The sequence below is a fragment of the Xyrauchen texanus genome, chromosome 15, assembly GCF_025860055.1.
Source record: "Xyrauchen texanus isolate HMW12.3.18 chromosome 15, RBS_HiC_50CHRs, whole genome shotgun sequence".
NCBI lineage: Eukaryota > Metazoa > Chordata > Actinopteri > Cypriniformes > Catostomidae > Xyrauchen > Xyrauchen texanus.
In genome coordinates this window covers 33,865,922-33,886,334 of record NC_068290.1, presented here as the reverse complement: position 1 = coordinate 33,886,334, position 20,413 = coordinate 33,865,922, and the positions used below count along the sequence as shown (strand labels likewise).

General features: G+C 35.9%; 1 protein-coding gene across 2 annotated transcripts; it reads right to left on the bottom strand.

The window, feature by feature from the left end:
• Positions 1-772: 772 nt before the first annotated feature.
• ca14 (carbonic anhydrase XIV) lies at positions 773-18,973 on the bottom strand. Of its 2 annotated transcripts, XM_052144635.1 has the most exons (12): positions 18,657-18,973; positions 18,215-18,235; positions 13,878-14,057; positions 10,387-10,532; positions 9,935-10,030; positions 9,770-9,836; positions 6,436-6,593; positions 6,162-6,288; positions 4,157-4,180; positions 3,932-4,016; positions 3,105-3,158; positions 773-1,293 (listed from the first exon to the last, which is right to left on the bottom strand). In XM_052144635.1, exons 1-12 carry the CDS (start codon positions 18,724-18,726, stop codon positions 1,194-1,196), a joined length of 1,128 nt encoding a protein of 375 aa, XP_052000595.1. In that variant the 5' UTR covers positions 18,727-18,973; the 3' UTR covers positions 773-1,193. The 2 variants fall into 2 exon arrangements, with proteins under 2 accessions (XP_052000595.1, XP_052000596.1); XM_052144636.1 differs by lacking the exon at positions 3,105-3,158.
• Between the last annotated feature and the right edge of the window lie 1,440 nt (positions 18,974-20,413).

Sequence of the window (20,413 nt, the reverse complement as noted above, 5' to 3'; positions counted from 1 at the left end):
TGTCTTTACTCGCTGAGCTACCCAGGCCCCCATAAATTCAACATTTGAATGTGGGAGGGACAACAAAACATTTAGCTGAATATTCCTTCTTTAAAAAAAATGTAAATGGTGAAACCCATGTAGTATTGCAAGTTTTATGGACTTACCACACATTTATTTAAGTGCTCTGCACTATTTGTATTATATGATACTATTTCCTTTTGACTGCTTCAAATGTTACATTGTTGTCCTTAAATAATAAAAAGTTAATTAAAGCTGACACATACTGTATGTACAATGAAAGAATGAAAAGAGTTGGAACGAATTAAAGGGATAGTTCACCCAAAAATGAAAATCTCACGTAAATGATGAAGTCTGTTTTTACCGTAAATTCTCCTCCTTGCCCAGTAGGTGGCGATATGCATGAAGAACGTGAATCGTCAAAAACAAAAAGAAGAGTGTGAAAGTGAGAGTGGTAAAAAATAGTAATTGATGGTAAAAAAGGACTTAAATATTGATCAGTTTCTCTCACACACCTATCATATCACTTCAGAAGACATGGATTTAACCACTGGAGTTATATTGATTACTTTTATGCTGCGTTAATGTGCTTTTTGGAGCTTAAAAGGTCTGATCACCATTTACTGGCATTGTATGAACCTACAGAGCAGAAATATTCCTCTAAAAATATTTGTTTGTGTTCAGCAGAAGAAAGAAAGTCATACATCTGGGATGGCATGAGGGTGAGTAAATGATGAGAGAATTTTAATTTCTTGATTAACTGTCCCTTGAAGTGTTTCGATATCTGCCCATAAATTATAGAATAATAAACAACATACAATATAGATGTCACCGCAGGGGGTGGTCATCATATCATTATTGTAAATTACTATTTTATTTATAATATGTACAAGTGAAATTCACAGTCATAATTAACACAGAGGGAATTTTCAGAAAGCCTAACTAATATATAACAACAGTGTGGAGAGAGAGAGAGAGAGAGACAGAGAGAGAGAGAGAGAGAGAGAGAGAGAGAGAGAGAGAGAGAGAGACTCTGGTCTCTCAATTGAGAAAGGGGTTCAAATTAAGAAGAATATTTTCAAAACAAGTTAAAGATTTACTGAGAGATAGGAAGAAGATAGTTGGAGAGACTGGTGAAGTCTATGCTTTCTCATCAAGACAAAAAGGTCATGTTACACATGGAAGGTTTAGTGTCAAGTTTCAGGCTGAGGAGTAGCTTCCTCTGGTTTTGTTGGGTCAGAGGTCGTCTTTAAAGCCATATCCTGTTTGGGTTCTTGTGCCATATCTTTTGTACTGTAGGGTGAAACCAAAATCACATAATTATCATGTAATTTGAATGCTTTGTTTAGTTGAATAAATAAACTGAGAGTACATTGTTTTTGTCCTTGTTATTTCAGTGTCATTTGCTTTTTAAACAGATGGGGGTGCTACTGTATCAAAATGATCTGTCTAAGCACAAAGCACAATATAATTTAAAAAACATTTAATTCATAAACAGGATTTTTCATAATATTTTAGTCTCTTAGACAAACAACCAGGTGCATAGATTCTGGGGGGGATGGGGGACAGGTACGACCCCCAATAATCAAAACATGCAAGTGCAGCCCCCCCAATAGTTATACCCCTATATTTATACCATGATCAATGGAAACATGTAAACGCATCATGCTGCAACACCCCCCCCCCCAATCTATGCCACTGTAAAGAACACATGAGGTAAATCATTCCAAGACTAGAACAAGGTTCTCTATTCTGTCAGAGGCTGGTCTAGGTGAAAAGACATGTGGACATGTAAATGCATGCATTGGTGAAGAATTTAAAAGAATAGTTCACCCAAAAATGAAATTGTTTTCATAATTTACTCAATCACATGCCATACCAGATGTGTATGACTTTCTTGTTCTGTTGAAAACAAACAAAGAGATTTATAAGAATATCTCAGTTTTTTAGGTCCATACAATGCAAGTGAATGGTGATCAGAACTATTAATCTTGAAAAATTGCATAGGCAGAATAAAATTAATTCATAAGACTCAAGTGGTTAAATTAATATCTTCTGAAGCAATATGATGGATGTGGGTGAAAAACAGATCTATAATTAAAAATAATTCTATAAATCTCCACGTTTGTGTGATGGTGATATGCATGAAGAATGTGAATTGCCAAAAAATAAAAAAAGAAGAATGTGAAAGTGAACGTGGAGATTTGTGGTAAAAAAAAAAAAAAAAAGAGAGACTAAAATATTGTTCTGTTTCTCACCCACACCTATCATATTACTTCTAAAAATATATAGATTTAACCACTGAAGTGACTTGTGTGATTTGGGAGATTCAAAGATCTGATAACTATTTAATTGCATTGTATGGACCTACAGAGCTGAGATATTCTTCTAAAAATCTTAATTTGTGTTCTGCTGAAGAAAGAAAGTCATACACAACTGGGATGTCAAGAAGGTAGGTAAATTATGAGATCATTTTCATTTTTGGGTGAACTATCCCTTTAAATGACATGCACTGATATATGATGGGTAACAGGTATAAGGGTAGCTAGACTGTGTGACACACACAGCTAAAACTAAATAAAATAAATGAGCCCATTATGTTAAGTGTAGTTATGTGTTTAGCAGGAGTGCATAAAACAGTGCAAGGTATCTGTTAAACCCAAAAGAGGACGTTAAGCATTTCTGGAGAAAATTATACATCAGACTTCATATTTACTAAGATAAATAACCATCTGTAAAGCTTGTGAATGAGTTTGTTTTACTCGGTGATGTTTATTCCATTTTGTATTTTACTCTATAGATAAACATAGACTATTATGCACAATTTTGAGTGTGTGCAGTGCATAATGAGTCCGGGTAAAACTTTGCTCCTCTGATTTGTATTGAGGTTTATAATTTTTGTTTAATGCAATATAAATCAAATTAGTTTATTTGCTTATACAACAAACAATTTAATGGGTTAACTAAAAATGTGTGATTCAGGCTAATTATTCTTAGGTATACATGAACAAAAATATATTTTCTGACTAGTGATTTTAGATTGTAGGGTTGAGGTGGTTACTGAGGTTAGATGTTATGAATCAGAGGTCATTGAAGTGTATGACCTGTGCTGAGGTGCAGGTCGGATACTTGGCAGGACATCCCAGCTCGACGTTGAGCTGTCATGTGACCAGGAGACACAATCATATGACCAGTCATGAAACAATAACAAACAAACACGTTCAAAGTATGATGTGGTAAAGACGAACACAGACAAGCAAGACAAACTACATGATTCTATTATCTAAACTACATGTTATTATGATTCATTGATTTAGAATCAGATGTGGGATTAACCACAAAATTATAACACCAGGTGAATGATTCAAGATTGTTCTTAGTTTCTTTTCATTTTTGGAATAAATACAGATTCAAATGTAATTTCTGAGCTGAAGTACACTTCAATACACTTCCTGAACACTTCTTTGTGAAGAGGAAATTTGTGTCAGACTTGACTATATTTAAACCATGGTGTTGATTTTCAGGGGCATTTTCACCTCAATGAGGGCATTTTTTTCAAACCATATAAAACAAAGAGAGTCATCTTGTTATGTCAAACACTTTACAGTAATTAAATGACCTCAACTGCAAAGTGCATGCTTTTTTTTAATCTATTGCTGAAACCCACAATAATGTACTTTTGGGTGAAAGTTTGTGAGCATTAAAACTGGGTAAGACTGAAAAGCAGGAAGCTATTTCAGGCTTCAAACACAGATCATAAAGTTTTATCATGGTTCAGTACACATTCTTGGCATATTTTGAATTAAACGCATATGACTGTGTATGTGTAAATGAGCACGTACAAAACTATTGAAGGCCATTATATAACTCAGCATCACTAACCGGCTTATTTAGACCTATAAGAGATGTGTGGGTTGATAAATGTTCTTACCGAATGGTTTTCACAATGAAGCGGATGATAACAGCCAACCCTACACATCCACACAGAGATCCCATCACAATGGCTATGATTTCACCTGAGGCAAAGTCAGGAAGATAAAGATATCAAGAGAATTGCAGCAATTGAGCAAACATAAGCATAAAGACTGATAAAGCTCTTGGAAGTGATAACCAAGGAAATAGCTTGATAAATAATACTGACTCAAAAGTTTCTCACCTGTTGTATACATTTTGTCCGAAACTATAGAGAGAGAGAGAGAGAGAGAGAGAGGGAGAGAGGGGTGTTAGACCCAGCATAAGCAATTGACTCATTCTTTTAGAAACATAAACTACTCTTAAATTACACGAACAGAGATTTAAAGAAAATAACCTGTTTTATTCAAGTCAAAAATGTGAATTAACATCAATAAATCAACCTGAATACATTAGGTAACACCAACAAAACAAATTTTAAGGATTAGATCCGGTTGGAACAGCTCCATTATGGAGGTATATTAATGACAAATGTCTCTGAAACAAAAAAGCACAATGAATTGCACTAATTAAAAAAATAAACGCATTGCATTAACAGTGCTTGCATTTTTAGGGGATGCAATTTCATATGGTTATATTTAAGCTGTGATTATTTCAAATGAAACATTTTGCCTTCAAAGTCATCATTGAAAATGTTATAATAAATATTCACCTTCAGTTCCAAAAAATGCAGTTTTAAAAAAAGAAAAATCATCTTTATTATTCAACAGGTAATGTTCGGTCCATTAAATTTCACTTTGCAAATTTGCCTTCAAAATTTCTGTTTCAGTGGATATTGCAGTAGAGTGCCGATACACAATCTCCATTTGTGACTACTAGGCTTTACCCCTATGCCAACTGGTGTTGAAGAAGACCAAGAGTAACATGGAGAGGACCTGTACAATTGCCAGTTTTGATAAACCAATTAAACAAACTCGACAATATACTATAAATACATGTTAAACAGCTTTTTCAGTTTGATACGGCACTTAACAATGCATGTCATCTTCCGTTTTAATGTACATTATCTGAGTTACCAGCTTAAATATAAAACCATTTGAAATTGCAACCACAAAAAATGCAAGAACTGTAAATGCAATGCGTTTATTTTTCAATTACTGCAATTCAGTGTGCTTTTTGTTTTGTTTCAAAGACATTTGCCATTAATATACTTCCATACCCTGAAGGTAACTATTGTAGTTTACCAATTGGAATGAAATGAGGGTGAGTAAATGATGACAGAATTTACAATTTTGATGATACCACATGAAAAACATTTTAGGTAAAAAAAAATGTCGTTGTAATCTGTATGCTTTCATTTTTTTCCAGAGCAACATAAAATTCAAATTTTTGAAAATTCTTCACGGCACAAAATTAGTGCTTGTGTCCTTTTCTAATTATCCTAATCAAAATAAGTAATGGTTGTTTCTCATGGATCAGTCCAAATGCAACAGCCAGTGTTAGATGAAGTTTTACATTTTCTGGTGTCTTCCAATATCCACTTCAGACACTAACAACGAGTTAAAGGATTCACAGGCTGGACAGTGCAGATTCATTGGCTTTTTAAAAACTGGTTATTTTTACAGAGCGTTTGATAGGTTAAAGACTATTATCCTTAGCGGTGCGAAATGCTTAGCCTGCAAAAAGTCCAGAAAAATTACTGACATGAACAATTAGCACAGGACTAAAATCAATGAGAACTGAGTTTGCTCTTTGTGTGGATTTCAAAGCTGCGCTGGTGTTGATGCCCTGACGCGAATCATGAACACAGCTTCACGATTGCTGTAGCAAAGTGGATAGCCACAATCTACCAGCAGATTAACATTGTGGAGGATTAAAGTTTAAGAGATTTAATGCCCATTGCAATGAGCATGCAACCTTTGGGTAGACTAGTTCTTTCAATTATTCAAACTTCCAATGAGACTTTGGTAAACTTTTAATGTTACTTGACAGCACTAATTCTTATAGAGCTCTTATCTACTGCATTGTAATGCTCTATCTGTCTCTCTCTTTCTTACTCACCCTGCACACACTCACATTAACACACACGCACACACAATCACATGATTACAATAAGCTCTGTGTTCAGAGGAGATTTTGAAAAACTAATCAGCCATCACGTAAACAAAGAGCTCTGCTACATTCTCCCCTCTTCTCTCTTTTCCTCCTCTTTCTCTATCTCTCTCTCTCTCTCTCTCTCTCTCTCTTACCATGAATGAATGAGGACAGGACAGTTCTGTTGTTAAGTGGTTGGGTGGCACGGAAGTTATTCTGAAGATCTGTGGGCTCAGCTACTTCTGCCTTACTGGAGTACAGCATTGTCTCTAATTTCATCAGCTAATGAGAGAAGAAGAGAAGAGAAGAGAGAAGAGAAGAGAAGAAGAGAAGAGAAGAGAAGAGAAGAGAAGAGCATCATGTCCAATATGTAACTACTGTAATGTGAAAAGTTTGCATCTCTTGTGCCTTCGTTCAGTCTCTCTGTACCTGTAAGTGAGAGATTTTAACCCTCTCATTGAAGATGGTCCAGAGGACGCTCTGGTGGCAGGGTGGAGTGGTGAGTGAGCCATTGTAACGGAAATATTGGCCCAAGTCATTGGGCAGCAGTGACCTCACATCAAACGCAGGGATAGCTACTTGCTGGCCTGCAGATCAGGACATAAGTAAAAAAAACATGTATAAAGCAATAGTTCACACAAAAATGATAATTCTCTCATAAATTACTCACCTTTATACCATCTCAAACTGGTATGAATTTTCTGCGGAACACAAACTAATAAACATTTATAAATGCATGATGTGTGTTTGTTACAAAGTCAATGGGGTCCAACACTTTTAAACTCCAAAAAGGAAGAAAAGGTAGCACAAATGTAATCCAGAAGACTAAAGTGGTTAATCTGTCATACCAGGCATTTTCCCGGTGTGCCGACGCACTTTGGGGGGCGAGCATGCCGGTGGGTCGGCCGCAAAACGGCCGAATAGGTCGCAATAAGCTAAAATGAGTCGCCGCGTTATGCAGAACGGACCACAAAAGGGTGGCGCGATATGCAGCAAAATGGCCTTCAGTCTTTATGTTGCATTACGTAATATCCGTTTTGGAGCTTGAAAGTTTTGGACCCCCTTGACTTGCATTGAATGCACAAACACACATCATGCATCCATCAAAACATCTGTGTTTGTGTTCCACAGAAGAAAGAAAGTCATACAAATGAAATGGTACAATGAAAGCTGATTAGCAGGACCCAATTTGGTTTTGCAGATTTCTGCAGAATTCAAGCACCCGTCATTCACAAAGTTCTACATCCCCACTCAGGGGTAGATTACTTCTGAAATGTTATGGATGGATTACTTTTGGATTACATATAGCATGTGTAATCTAATCATTCATTTTGAATATAAACTCTGACATTTTGGGGTGCTGAATGCCATTTTTCACACTCAATATTAAAAGCTCTACCGTTGTTGTTTCATTTAATATCTTAGCCTCTAAGTGGACTAGAAGCTAAATCTAGATCCTCCCTTTTACGATGATTTTATCAACATTTTATCATCAATAGTCGAAAACATATTTTCTGATCATTTGTTTTGCATGCTGATGATTTTCCTTCTGGAAGGCATTTTTTTCTGGACATCTAAGATATAAAATTGGATAAGGTAAAGCAGATATAAAGTTTTTAGCTATTTGGGGCTTACAGCAGCAGTTATTGGAAAATAAAAGAGACATTTGTATTTGAAGACTTACAGAAATAATATTTCACTTTGTGATTATTTTGGAAATCTTTCCAACTGTGGTGTTAGGGCAACAAAATGACATTAGTGAGAGTGAGATCTTTTATTTGATATATGACTTGTCCATTTATGTGCTATATGAAGGACTTTTATATAAATATTTCTACCCCATTACCTCTAGTGGGGGCTAAATTTCAATGGGAATGTTTTGAGGTATTATTTTGTTAATTCAAGTGACATAAATGCAGAAGTGATTATCTCTGAAAAGTTCAGATGCTGAGCTTTCAAATGATACTTCATATGTCTGACTTATGTATATGGAGACCATAAAGTTTAAGGGGTTTATTAAGTTCTGCTTTCATTGAACATAAGCATGAAATGCTTTTTTAAGCATGACATAAATATATAAGAATAATGAGTTCATGTCTCTATACTGTATATGTTTTAGAGATGTATGATTAGTACCTGCTCAGAATCATTCATGAGACGTGATTTTATCCTAGGACAGGCTCTTTTTCTACCATTGTGAGACCTTGGCCAAAGTGAATTTGAATGGTGCAAAAAAAAAAACTTGCATATGACCGAAAACTCCAAAATTAGCCGAGTGTCTAATTATGGGCAGGTGGGCACGGTTTAGTTTGAAACCCTGACACAAAACAGACATCAAAACTATCAAAACTAACCATTACATATGCAAATGTGCATTAATAGTGCTCTAAGATGCTTGAGTCTTTCAATGGATATGATTTCATTGCTCAATTACTTTATCGCATGTCTATTTGAAAGATATTTTTGTATGTAGTTATATGAGAAATTTGACTGCACTGTCTTAAATATGTGTATTGCTACCTTGCAAGGCCTATTGCACATACTCCCGGTTGTGACTCAGTTATTTAAAATTTAGTAGCATAATCAGTAAATTACACAGTATTTTGGCTGATTGGTTATGTAATAAAAAATGTAACCATGTAATCCATAAAAAAAAAAAGATTTGATAACACTTTCTGTGAAGACCATATTTATAATGCACTGTTAAGGCATAATATGAGGTCTCATAATACACCATATATATCTTATATTTTTGCATAAATAATTGTCTCCACAATTATAATCCATTATAATACTTACCTTATCATATTTATATGTATCTTATAGTGTAATATATTATACTCTAACCAACATTACATTTTATCTGCAGAAGTCATGAAGTAATATACATGTTTGTACAGAATGTCTTGTATTTTGTACCTTTTTTATATAATTTATAAGCCTAACATGTATTTTGTGCTAAACATTGACGTTATGGCTGTATATAAGAAATTGCCTTTGTAGCTTTAGTTAAAGCTAAATCATATCATAAATCATTATGTCTGACAACACTATGCTGCTTTTGCATGACACCACAATTACATTACAACATCTATGGATAAAATTGTCTGTCAACTGTGTTATAATGAATTAGACAATTTAAGGTATAGCTATGAATAGGTTAAGTATTATATAATGTATTATAACTGTAATTATTTATATATATATATATATATATATATATATATATATATATATATATATATATATATATATATATATATATATAATTTATGAGTTGTAACATATTATAAGGTGTATTATTAGAAAGCATGAATGCAATTCATTTATAATTCCTTTAAAATGAATTATATATTTTGGCTTCATAGAAAGTGTTACGAAAGATTTTTGTAATCTGATTTTGTAATACAGATTGCATGCATTCTATTACTACCCAGCACTGCTCACCCCTTGCATGCTTTGGTTCATTTGATTAGGCTTTTAGCTATCAATAACACTGTACTTCATTTAGCTCATTTTACTCTGCTTGAATTCATTTCGCAGAATTCTGCAGATTTTCCCCAAATCAGCACTGAAAATGTGAAATCAGCATTTCTGTCTGGGCCTGCTGATTAACAAACATTTGAAATTTTGATTGTCAAATTTGTGAAAAAGTATGGCATATTAAAAAAGTTATTGTATGATTATTTACGAAGAAACTGAATTGCTGAAATAAAATATCACTGGTACACACATGTGAATGCACAGGCACAAAAACACCTACCTGCATATCGGATGTGATTCAGATAGTTGAGAATACTACTGTATGCCTGGTTAGTCTCCTCACCTGCCTGAAAAAGCAACAAATAAACTAAAATAAAGGAATATTGTTACAGTAGAAATTGCATTTTGTTTTATAATAATTCAATTGCAGTTGTAGATAACCTACCTCAATCAAAACCCCTAATACAGCCAGGCCGTTCTCCTGTGTCTTAGCCTCTGTCATATTTGTATAAAACTCTGTATTGTAATGTACAATATGGAGCTGATTGACAAGAGACACAGAGAGTTTGTATTATAATGCATTATTCCAATAAAATGTTTTAATGATTGGTTTAACAGTAAAATTCTTTGTTAATCTAATTCTGGTAGTCTTCATAAAATGTGCCAGTTCTTTGACTGCATAGACATACAGGAGTAGATCAATAGAATGAAGGGTTGACAACATCACTGGCATACTGTAATGTAAAAAAGGTCCACTACTATGTTCTCCAGAGCCTTTGTAAAAATCACAACCCTGCGACATACACCGCCTGCTCCATCGGTGCTGTGTGAGATGGTTTGTGTGCATGGCATTGAAAGAGGCTGTGTGGTTGAAGACACACATGTACTAGCACACACCTCTGCTGAAGAGCTCTGCCCATTAATTGTGTGTTCACTCCCAGTGGCCACGCCCACTCCATTACCCCAGTGCAAGTGCAGCTGTACCGCACTGTAATGCAATGGCAAACCAGCTACTCCCATCCAGCGCGGCAGTGTCATCTGTACTGTTTGAGAAATAAAGAGAGAACAAAAAAAGTGTTTGTCAGAAGATTTAGAGGCTTATGAGTGTCTGAACTGTTAAGGCCCTGGTTCACTTCATACGAAATCTGAAAAAAATTTGTTTGACATCATTTAGAACAAAATCTGGCCAAAACAAAGGTGTTTTTGAGTTTGTTTGCGGTGGTTCGTAATGGCTTGCCAATGCAAAATTTCAGGAAAACTTTGTACCGGCTGCTAAACAATTTCTTACTGCCATTGGTCCATGTCATCGATAGGTGTGACCTGAAACTCCTCCTACCTTGAGGTCAACAGTTAATTCCTATTAAGTCAGTTAAGATCAGACAACATGAGTTATTAGCAAGCTTGTGCAAATGTTCCTATATCTGTACAATCATTCACACGTCGAGACATTTTCCATTTATTTTTTATTTTCGTATTTTTTTGTTTGTTTAATTAGTCTACAAAAGGAATCAAATCTGCCCATTCACTTTGTCGTTTGATATTCTGCTTCACTCTCTGCAGCTGAAAGCCATTCACCCATCTGCCCAAAGTAAGATGTGCCTATCATCATTCTTTTGCCATATTTTGCCCATTAGCACTCTTTTATACACCCATCTTTGCAGTAGTATCAGTGTCATCATAAATTACAATAACAGAGCAAATCGGTGCATATTATGGATGCATATAGCATGTTAGGGCTTTAGTGCCATGAATGTAGAATGTAAAAAAGACAAATTAAACAATATCTACTGCATATACAGTGGCAAGTAAAAGTATGTGAACCCTTTTTAATTAGCTTTTTTTTTTTTTTTCATTATTTTATATATATATTATGTATCTCATCTTCATCAAAGTCACAAATATAGACAAACACAATGTGCTTTGGCTAACAACACATAAACAATTAAAATCTTTCTTGTCTTTATTGATCACATACATTTAAAAATTCTCAGTGATGTGGAAAAAGTAAGTTAACATTTGGATTTAATAACTGGTCAATCCTCCTTTGGCAGCATAACCTCAACCAAGTGTTTCCGGTAGCTGATATTATCCTGCAGGATATCTTGATAAATTTGGGAATACATTTTTCCCCTGATGATGGCAAGTGGTCCTGGCCCCAAAGCAGCAAAGCAGCCCCAAATCATGATGCTCCCTCCACTGTACTTCATAGTTGGGATGATGTTTTCATGCCCTTTTATGCCATAAGTAGTGCTGCATGTTCTTCCCAAAAAATTCAACCTTAGTTTCATCTTTCCATAATACATTTTAGTAGAGCTGTGGAATGTCTAGGTGGTCTTTGGAAAACTTCAGGCAAGCAGCAATGTTTTTTTGGAAAGCAGTGGCTTCCTTCATGTTGCCCTGCCATGAACACCATGCCTGTTTAATGTTTTCCCTATAGTAGGCTTATGAATAGAGATGTTATCCAGTTCTAATTATTCCTTTAAGTCTTCAGCTGTCTCACTAGGTTTCTTTTTTACCTCATTGAGCATTCTGCTGAGTCATCTAGGCTAGAAGAGTAGCCAGAGTCCTAAATCAACTGTGGACAGATTAATGTTGAAACTCTTTGAGATTACTTTGTAAACCTTTCCAGATTTATGCAAAGCAACAATTCTAGATCTTAGGTCTTCTGAGATCTCTTTTGTGGGGCATGGTCCACATCAGCAGATCCTTCTTGTGGATAGCAAACTCAAAATGTTTGAGTGTTTTTTATAAATCAGAGTAGCTCTAACCCATATCTCCAATCTAATTTCATTAATTGTATATCAGGTTTGCCAATTCCTGACTCTAAATAGCTTTTGGCCTAAGGGTTTACATACTTTTTCCAACCTACACAGTGAAAGTTTGAATGATGTATTTGGTATGTACAAAATCAATACAATAATTAGTGTTTTTAGTTCGAACAGATTGCGTTTGTACATAATTGTAACAGATGACAAATAAACCAGATTTTAAGATAAATGTATACATAATGCAGGTAATTCCAAAGGGTTCACATATTTTTTCTTGCTCCAGTATATTTATTTAAATAATAATAGAGTGGTTAAAAAACCTTTTACTGACCTCATGTGAATTCTACTCATAAAATGATGAATGAAGGCTTTGGTAACACATTTCAATGTCACATTTGTTAAGGAAGCTTGGGCTTCTCAGGTCTGTCCAGAGTCTTTCCCCACCCCCTGACCCAACTCACCACCAGATGGCTTGCTCTTCACCCGAGTGTCCAAAACATATGGCCTCAGATCCGACGACACGATTACAAAATCGATCATCGACCTTCGGCCTAGGGTGCTCTGGTACCACGTACACTTATGAGCATCCTTATGTTCGAACATGATGTTTGTTATAGATAATCCATGACTAGCACAGAAGTCCAATAACAAACATCCACTTGAGTTCAGATCGGGGAGGCCGTTCCTCCCAATCACGCCTTTCCAGGTGACCCTGTCATTTCCCACGTGTGTGTTGAAGTCACCCAGCATCACTATGGAGTCCCCTACAGGGGCCCTATTCAGGACTCCATTCAGGGTCTCCAAAAAGGCTGAATATTCTGAACTGCTGTTCGGTGCATATGCACAGACAACAGTCAGAGTTTCCCCCCCACAACCCGTAGGCATAGGGAGGCGACCCTCTCGTCCACCGGGGTAAACTCCAACGTAGTGGCACTCAGCCAGGGGCTCATGAGTATCCCCACACCCGCCCGTCGCCTCACACCCTGGGACACTCCAGAGAAGAATAGAGTCCATCCCCTATCCAGGAGTACGGATCCAGAGCCAAAACTGTGCGTCGATGTAAGTCCCACCAGATCCAACTTGTAACGCTCCACCTCCCTCACCATTTCCGGCTCCTGCCCCCCAGTGAGGTGACATTCCACGTCCCCAGAGCTAGCCTTTGCTGCCCGGGTCTGGTCCGTCGAGGCCCACGGCCTTCACTGCCACCCATATGGCAGTATTATATTATATTATATTATATTATATTATATTATATTACTACACTAACATTATATATTGTTTTATCATTTAAACATATCAGACTTCTAATTGTGAAATGTTTTGCTTGAAATGTATGCTTGTGCTATCTTTCTTATAAACGTTATTTGATTTGTTCTTTTTTATAATGCATTGAAATTAATAGGCTACATTTTTAAGTGTGACTGAAGTGTCCAAATACAAGCTTACTTTTTGGGTCCATTTTCTTTTCTAAATGATCACCCAAATGTTTGAATATAATCCATCCAAGTGTGATGTTAACTAACTGTGAGGTTGGCAGCACAGGATTTAGCAGAGAGCTTAGAAGTCTTTGAATTTATCTAAAACCGGTGACTGTTCTGAGTGGGTGAGATAGAGCATTACCTGTATGTCCATTATTGGAGAGGATGAAGGGCTTAATGCCGGGCTGGTTGTATGCCAGGGTTTGCACGGGGACTAATGTTGGGTCATGCAGTGTGTGAGATGTATCCACATTTATGGGTGACTGACTAGAGCCACCACAGTCAGGAAAAAATTCAGCCCATTCTGACTGGCCCACAGCACCTAACACAACCACAAAAGCATGCCAGTGTGAGAAACAAAAAATGCTAGAACTGATCTTAATTCCACTTTATTGTTAAATATTTTCAAAGAAATGTTTATTAAAAACCTATCATAAATATATGGGTATCACCGCTGAGTATTCAAATGGCATGAGGAATAAAATGTTCCTTGATCTTTCGACATATAAGAGGTCATTGTACTATAAAAACATACTGTACATTTCAGAACTGAAAACTTCCTCCTTAATAGAAAAAGAGCATTTATTTAAACCAAGCTGCAAAAACGGCTCATTTGGAATTTGTGGAACTTGTGACGTCACAAGGCCCAAATACATCTGCATATGGAACACTTATTTTTCTGTCATTGGAGATTCATCCTAAGTGGAATTATACAGAACATCTTCATGTGCCTGTCTGGATTTAAATGTTTTCTACAAAACACCACATTGATACATATCTCGGGCCACTTTTAAAAGATGCGGTGTCAAGTTACAACTCTGAAGAGGAGAAGCTCTCTGTCACGGATGCATTCTTTTGCCCATCTGCGCTATTTTTAGTTGTTGGTGTATGAAAACATGATGGAATGATACTGAAAACTGGATGAGGATGTGTCTTCAGCGTATTTTAGGATGGATTGCAGTGGATTTTATAGTCATATTACAATTCAAGCTTTGCAAAGGAACTGTTATTGAAGGATGGGGCAGTTAAAAACACCTGGATGCTTCTGCAAAAACCATGAGTAAACGGTCTCATTCGTGAATATTTCATATGTCATGACTGTGTGATGACACCCTGTATACACTGTGTGCATCGACACAAACTTTCTTAACCTTTTATTAGTGTTGTTCGCAGAAGTAGCACCATTGCCTGTAGCTCAAAATGGAACGTGACGTCTGTTTGCTGACGGCGCAACTCGCCATAATGGATGCTTCGGATGGATATATTCGGATGCAATGTGATGGATGTGCGTTATGTGTAAAACCTGACATTTAGTTTTATAATAATTTGGTGCTTATTCAGTTTCTTCTTACTGAGATTCAAAAATGGCTCGATTCGAGGGGTTGCACAATGTTATTCAATCAGAGCAGTGGGCATTTACGTTGAAGTTTAAAGGAGGCGCTTATGCTAAAACCGAGCATTTCAGACAGAGGATCAGAGACAGGGTGCAAAATGATCATATATTACAAAATTAGTACTGTTTTAATATAAAAAAAAATTACTAACATTATCAACGAACCTCAGGAAAGATAATAAAACTAGAAAAAAAAGAAAAAATATTGACCGTTTTCATGGCTATTCATGTCTTTTTTTTACTTTAAAATTCTATGTAAAATATACTATATTTTACTAAAACAAATAAAACTATATAAAATGCTTCAGCTGTATAATAGAACAGTGACTGCATTATCAGACATTTCAAGAGACTTTCAAAATTACAACAATTCATTTATGCTATTTTGAGTATTGCGAATGCATTTACAAATATGGATAAACACAAAATATGGATTTCTATAGAAATTGAGTCCATTGTACTTTGACTTTTGCGTAAGTGACATCTGCCATTGCAATTGTAGAATGATACTTTTACATCATGTTATCAGGTTCTGGAAGCTTATAGTGAAGTATTATCTAAGTGTTTAGTCATGCACAGATAATGAGTAGACACATTGTTGCAAAGGCATGAGCTACACAAGCACGTTTTTCAATGCTGAAAAGTTCTGGGTAGTGTAACTAGAACAGCTGAACAAAGTGACAGAAAACAACAAAACCTTAGCAAAGATCAAGAATCATTAGCAAGATTACAAAAATAAATAATTTATTGCACAATAAAATAATAATTTTGCACACAATTCAGTGTGTTTCAGTTAGGTGCCAACTTGCGAAGTGAATTGTGTGTACACAGGGATTAAAGGCCCACTCATTTTCGCTGTTCATTGAGTATAACCCCCCAAACCCTGTTCAAGTTGGGAGGGGGAGGGCAAGTTACACTCATTGATCTGCGGTTGCCACGGTGATCTCTATGACAACTGCAAGACACATATTCCAAGCCCCTGCCAATTTACCTCTCTCATGCTGTCCTAAGCATGGATGGGGAACAAAGCATCACTTACCCAGTAAACTACACTCTGTTCAGAAGTCACACTCACATACACAGCTCTGAAAATGTTAATAGGACACGTGTTTAAAGCATCAGCCATTTTACCAACTGTTTTATGCCAGGTGTCCATGTTACAAAAAATATGTATTCATATTTAATATTCATAACAACTAAGCACATTCCCTAACACAATTCTCATGTAATTTCCATGAATCCGGATATTTAGATTTTTCTTTCTTTCTTTTATTTTTATTTTTTTATTCCCAGTATTCTCAATGGTTATTCTCATAAGTTCTTCATAATTTTTTTATAAATATTTTTGTATTACAAATACTTAAATACAAAGAATTTTCCAATTAAAATCAGCATAAATGAATGGCAGTACAACAAATAACAAAATGTACTGTAAAAAAAAAAATGTACACTCTTTTTCTTCTTTTTTTGGATTATATATTTCACAATAATGTCAAAAAATGCTTCATTTCTCAGTTGGATAGTTCACCCAAAAATGATGATTTCATCAATTACTCACCCTCATCCCATCTCAGATGTGTAAGAATATTTCAGCTCTGTAGGTCCATACAATGCAAGTGAATGTGACCAGACCTTTCATTGTCCAAAAATCACATTAAGGAAACATAAAGGTAATTCATATGACTCCAGTGGTTAAATCGCCTGGATTATGAATTAGTGATATGATAGGTGTGGATGAGAAACAGATCAATATTTAAGTCCTTTTTTACAATAAATCTACACTTTTAATCACATTCTTCTTTTGTTTTTATCGATTCACACTCTTCGTGCATATCGCCACCTACTGGGCAGTGAGGAAAATTTATAGTAAAAAAATTGACATAAATATTGATCTGTTTCTTACCCACACCTATCATAGCACTTATAAAGACATGGATTTAATCACTGGAGTTGTATGGATTACTTTTATGCTGCCTTTAGGTGCTTTTTTGACCTTTACATTTCTGGCCATTTTTAACTTGCATTGTATGGACCTACAGAACTGAAAAATTCTTCTAAAAATCTTAACACAACAAAGAAAGTCATACAAATCTGGGATGGCATGAGGGTGAGTAAAGGATGAGAGAATTGGGTGAAATATACCTTTAATGCAAAATATAATTTCTTAATTAATTTTTTATTTGTTATTTATTTTTGTGAAATATGACCTGCATATGTTCTTGGCACACTTGGCACATACAGTAAGTCATTCAGATTGTTGTGTATTTTTGTGGGATACGCTCATTAGGCCTTAAGAATTTTGCACTTGCAGTACAAAATATGCCCAAATAAGCTGTTCCAAAGACTTATTATGCTAAGAACATCATAAGATTTGCCCTGAAATGGTATTACTATGTATGAAAAGACCAATGCCATGTAAACTACTGCATTTTCTATTTAAGCTCTACTCATTCAAATTTTCTTTTTTATGCTCAGACAATAAGGACATGACAATGAAGGCTCTGTCTATTTGGTAAACAGTGATCAATACTGCATATACTGTTTGTGTGTGTGTGTGTGTGTGTGTGTGTGTATGTGTGTGTGTGTCCATGCACCAAGCAGAGCAGTCTCCTATTCTTCATCATGCTATCCATTCAAGTCTTCTGTATCAAGTGAAAACACTCATTCTTAAGCTTCCTACTTATATGCAGCCCTTTGCACCTGCTGATACTCTCTCCGTCTGTCTCTCTCTCTCTCTCTCTCTCTCTCTCTCTCTCTCTCTCTCTCTCTCTTTCTCTCAGTGTGAGTGTGTGAATCTTGTGAGATGGAAGAAATTAACAGGAAATAACAGAGATGGAGAGTTTGAAGAGAAAAAAAGATAAATATTTGGAGGAGAAGTTAAGCTTGGTGAAAGAAGTGAAAAGTGAATTTACATGATTTTTTCTTTCCAAATGTCTTTGTCATGCACAACAACCAAATCATTCCAAAACGAAGCATTTCTAAGAAACATATATCTATCTGCTAACTCAGCTATCTACTGTATGAAAACATCATCACAGCAGTATCAATGCAAGTGTCAATAGGAATAAATTAAAGAGCTTTATTACCTGCATATGTCCATTCTTTAGCTAAAAATAAAAAGGAAGAATACAATAGGGTTAAAACAGGGTCTCGGTGGTTTTCAGAGAATGTCTAACATATGTCTTATCATTTAGGCAGACGATTTCATCCAAATCAACTTACAGTACACATTTACAGTCTGCATTACAAGTTTTACACTTTTATTTTATCAGTACCACAACCTTGCCATTACTCGTGGCATTTTGGAAGACTGAAATAACAAATAGTCACTACAGTCACTACAATTCCACAGTTACATTCAAACCAAAAACGTCCAATGCATCAAAAAGCAATCAATAACCATTTGTATAATTTAATACTTTTATCCCTGTTTTCTTGTATTCATCTGTGTTTAGTAGCTATTAAGAGCTCAAATTCTATTACAACAGTCCATTGCACTAATACTGCTTAAGATAATCACACTCATACCAGTTCCTGAGCAGTCCACAAACTTCAAAAACAGGAGAAAAACAGCCACCGGTGTCCAGACCAGGTCCATGCTTTCAACCTTCTCCTCGGAAACGGGAATAGACACACCGATGCACTGGACGACTGGTGGAAATCCAGGTCTCCCAAAAAGAATCACTTAGAAAGATGAATACTTGGTCCTTTTCTTTATCTGGATGATGTGGCCCAGTGAGATGAATAAAGAGAGGCCATCACATGCACAGAGGAGGATGAAGGGTTGCGACAGTGAGAGAGGGCGTGAACTGGAAGGAGAAAAGGACAAGTGAACGAGAAAATCAGTTAGTGTTGGCCACTGAAAAATGTGGATGACACAACTAGCCAAAAGAGGGGGAAGAATGGAGTGGGGGGAGTGGGGAAAGCCTGATTCAAATGAGATACTGAGGTGAGAATAGAGAGAGTTGAATGAGTGAGAACTGGAGAATATTTTGTTTACAAAAAATAAAGCAGTCATCAATTCAGAAGATAGCTGAAAAAATATATATATTTGTTCTTTTGTCTCTGTTTGTTCTATTGCTGGCAATTTGTTTTATACTTGAATAACACTTATAATTGCTTGAGGGCTTTAACAATGTTTACTTGATTATCTCTGATGAGATAAGGGCTACTATTATGGATCATGTGATAAATCATTGTCTATCTTTGAGAGAGGCTGGCCTGAGAGTGCAGCCAATCTCCCACGCTCAACAGTGGAATCCATTGTGCAAATATTTCAACAAACAAACAGGTAAGATATGCATTCTGCAAGTGGACCTAACTGACGTACATTACTAATATTACATATTTTTCTGACTGTGACCTTACATATACATTTATGCATTTGGCATTTTATCCAAAGCGACTTACATTGCACTTATTACAGGGACAATCCCGCCGGAGCAACCTGGAGTTGGTGGCTGTGGGGATTGAACAAGCGACCTTCTGATTAACAGTTATGTGCTTTAGTTCATCACCACACCACACCTCACCTTGTAACTTTGTAACTTTGTTTTTCATTTTTAGGTTTTTTGTTATTTTGGAATTATTATGCCACATGCACACATATGTGAAAATACATTAAAGCACACCGAAGAAAACGGCAGTATTTGAGATTCATTCCATAATAGAGTTCATTCTACACAGTGAAGTTTCTCTCTTTTTTTGAAACAGAATATTGGTTTACATATGTAAAAAGTCAAGCATAACCTACAGTAAGCCAAAATTAAACATCTTGTAATGATTCTTGTTGTTTGTGATTATTGGGTCATGTGTTTTTGTAATCAGTGTTTTGGTCAAATTAATTGTTGACTATGTTAAGAGTTTTGAAAATACATTCTCAGTATTGAGAAATGTGTGAAAATGATTGTTAAAAAAAAAAACTGTACGATAGTATGGATGCGATATTTTGATTGATATTTTAGGGTAGACCGAGTACAGTTGTAACACTGTGAATATTTCCCTTCTCATACATGTTCAAACTGTTATTGTTCCCCAACTCTGAGGGTTGTTATTTCCAGCAGGACAATGCTCCATGCCACACAGCCAGGTCAATCAAGCTCTGGATGGAGGACCACCGGATCAAGACCCTGTCATGGCCAGCCCAATCTCCAGACCTGAACCCCATTTAAAACCTCTGGAATGTGATCAAGAGGAAGATGGATGGCCACAAACCATTAAACAAAGCTGAGCTGCTGGAATTTTTGCACCAAGAGTGGCATAAATTCACCCAACAGCAATGTGAA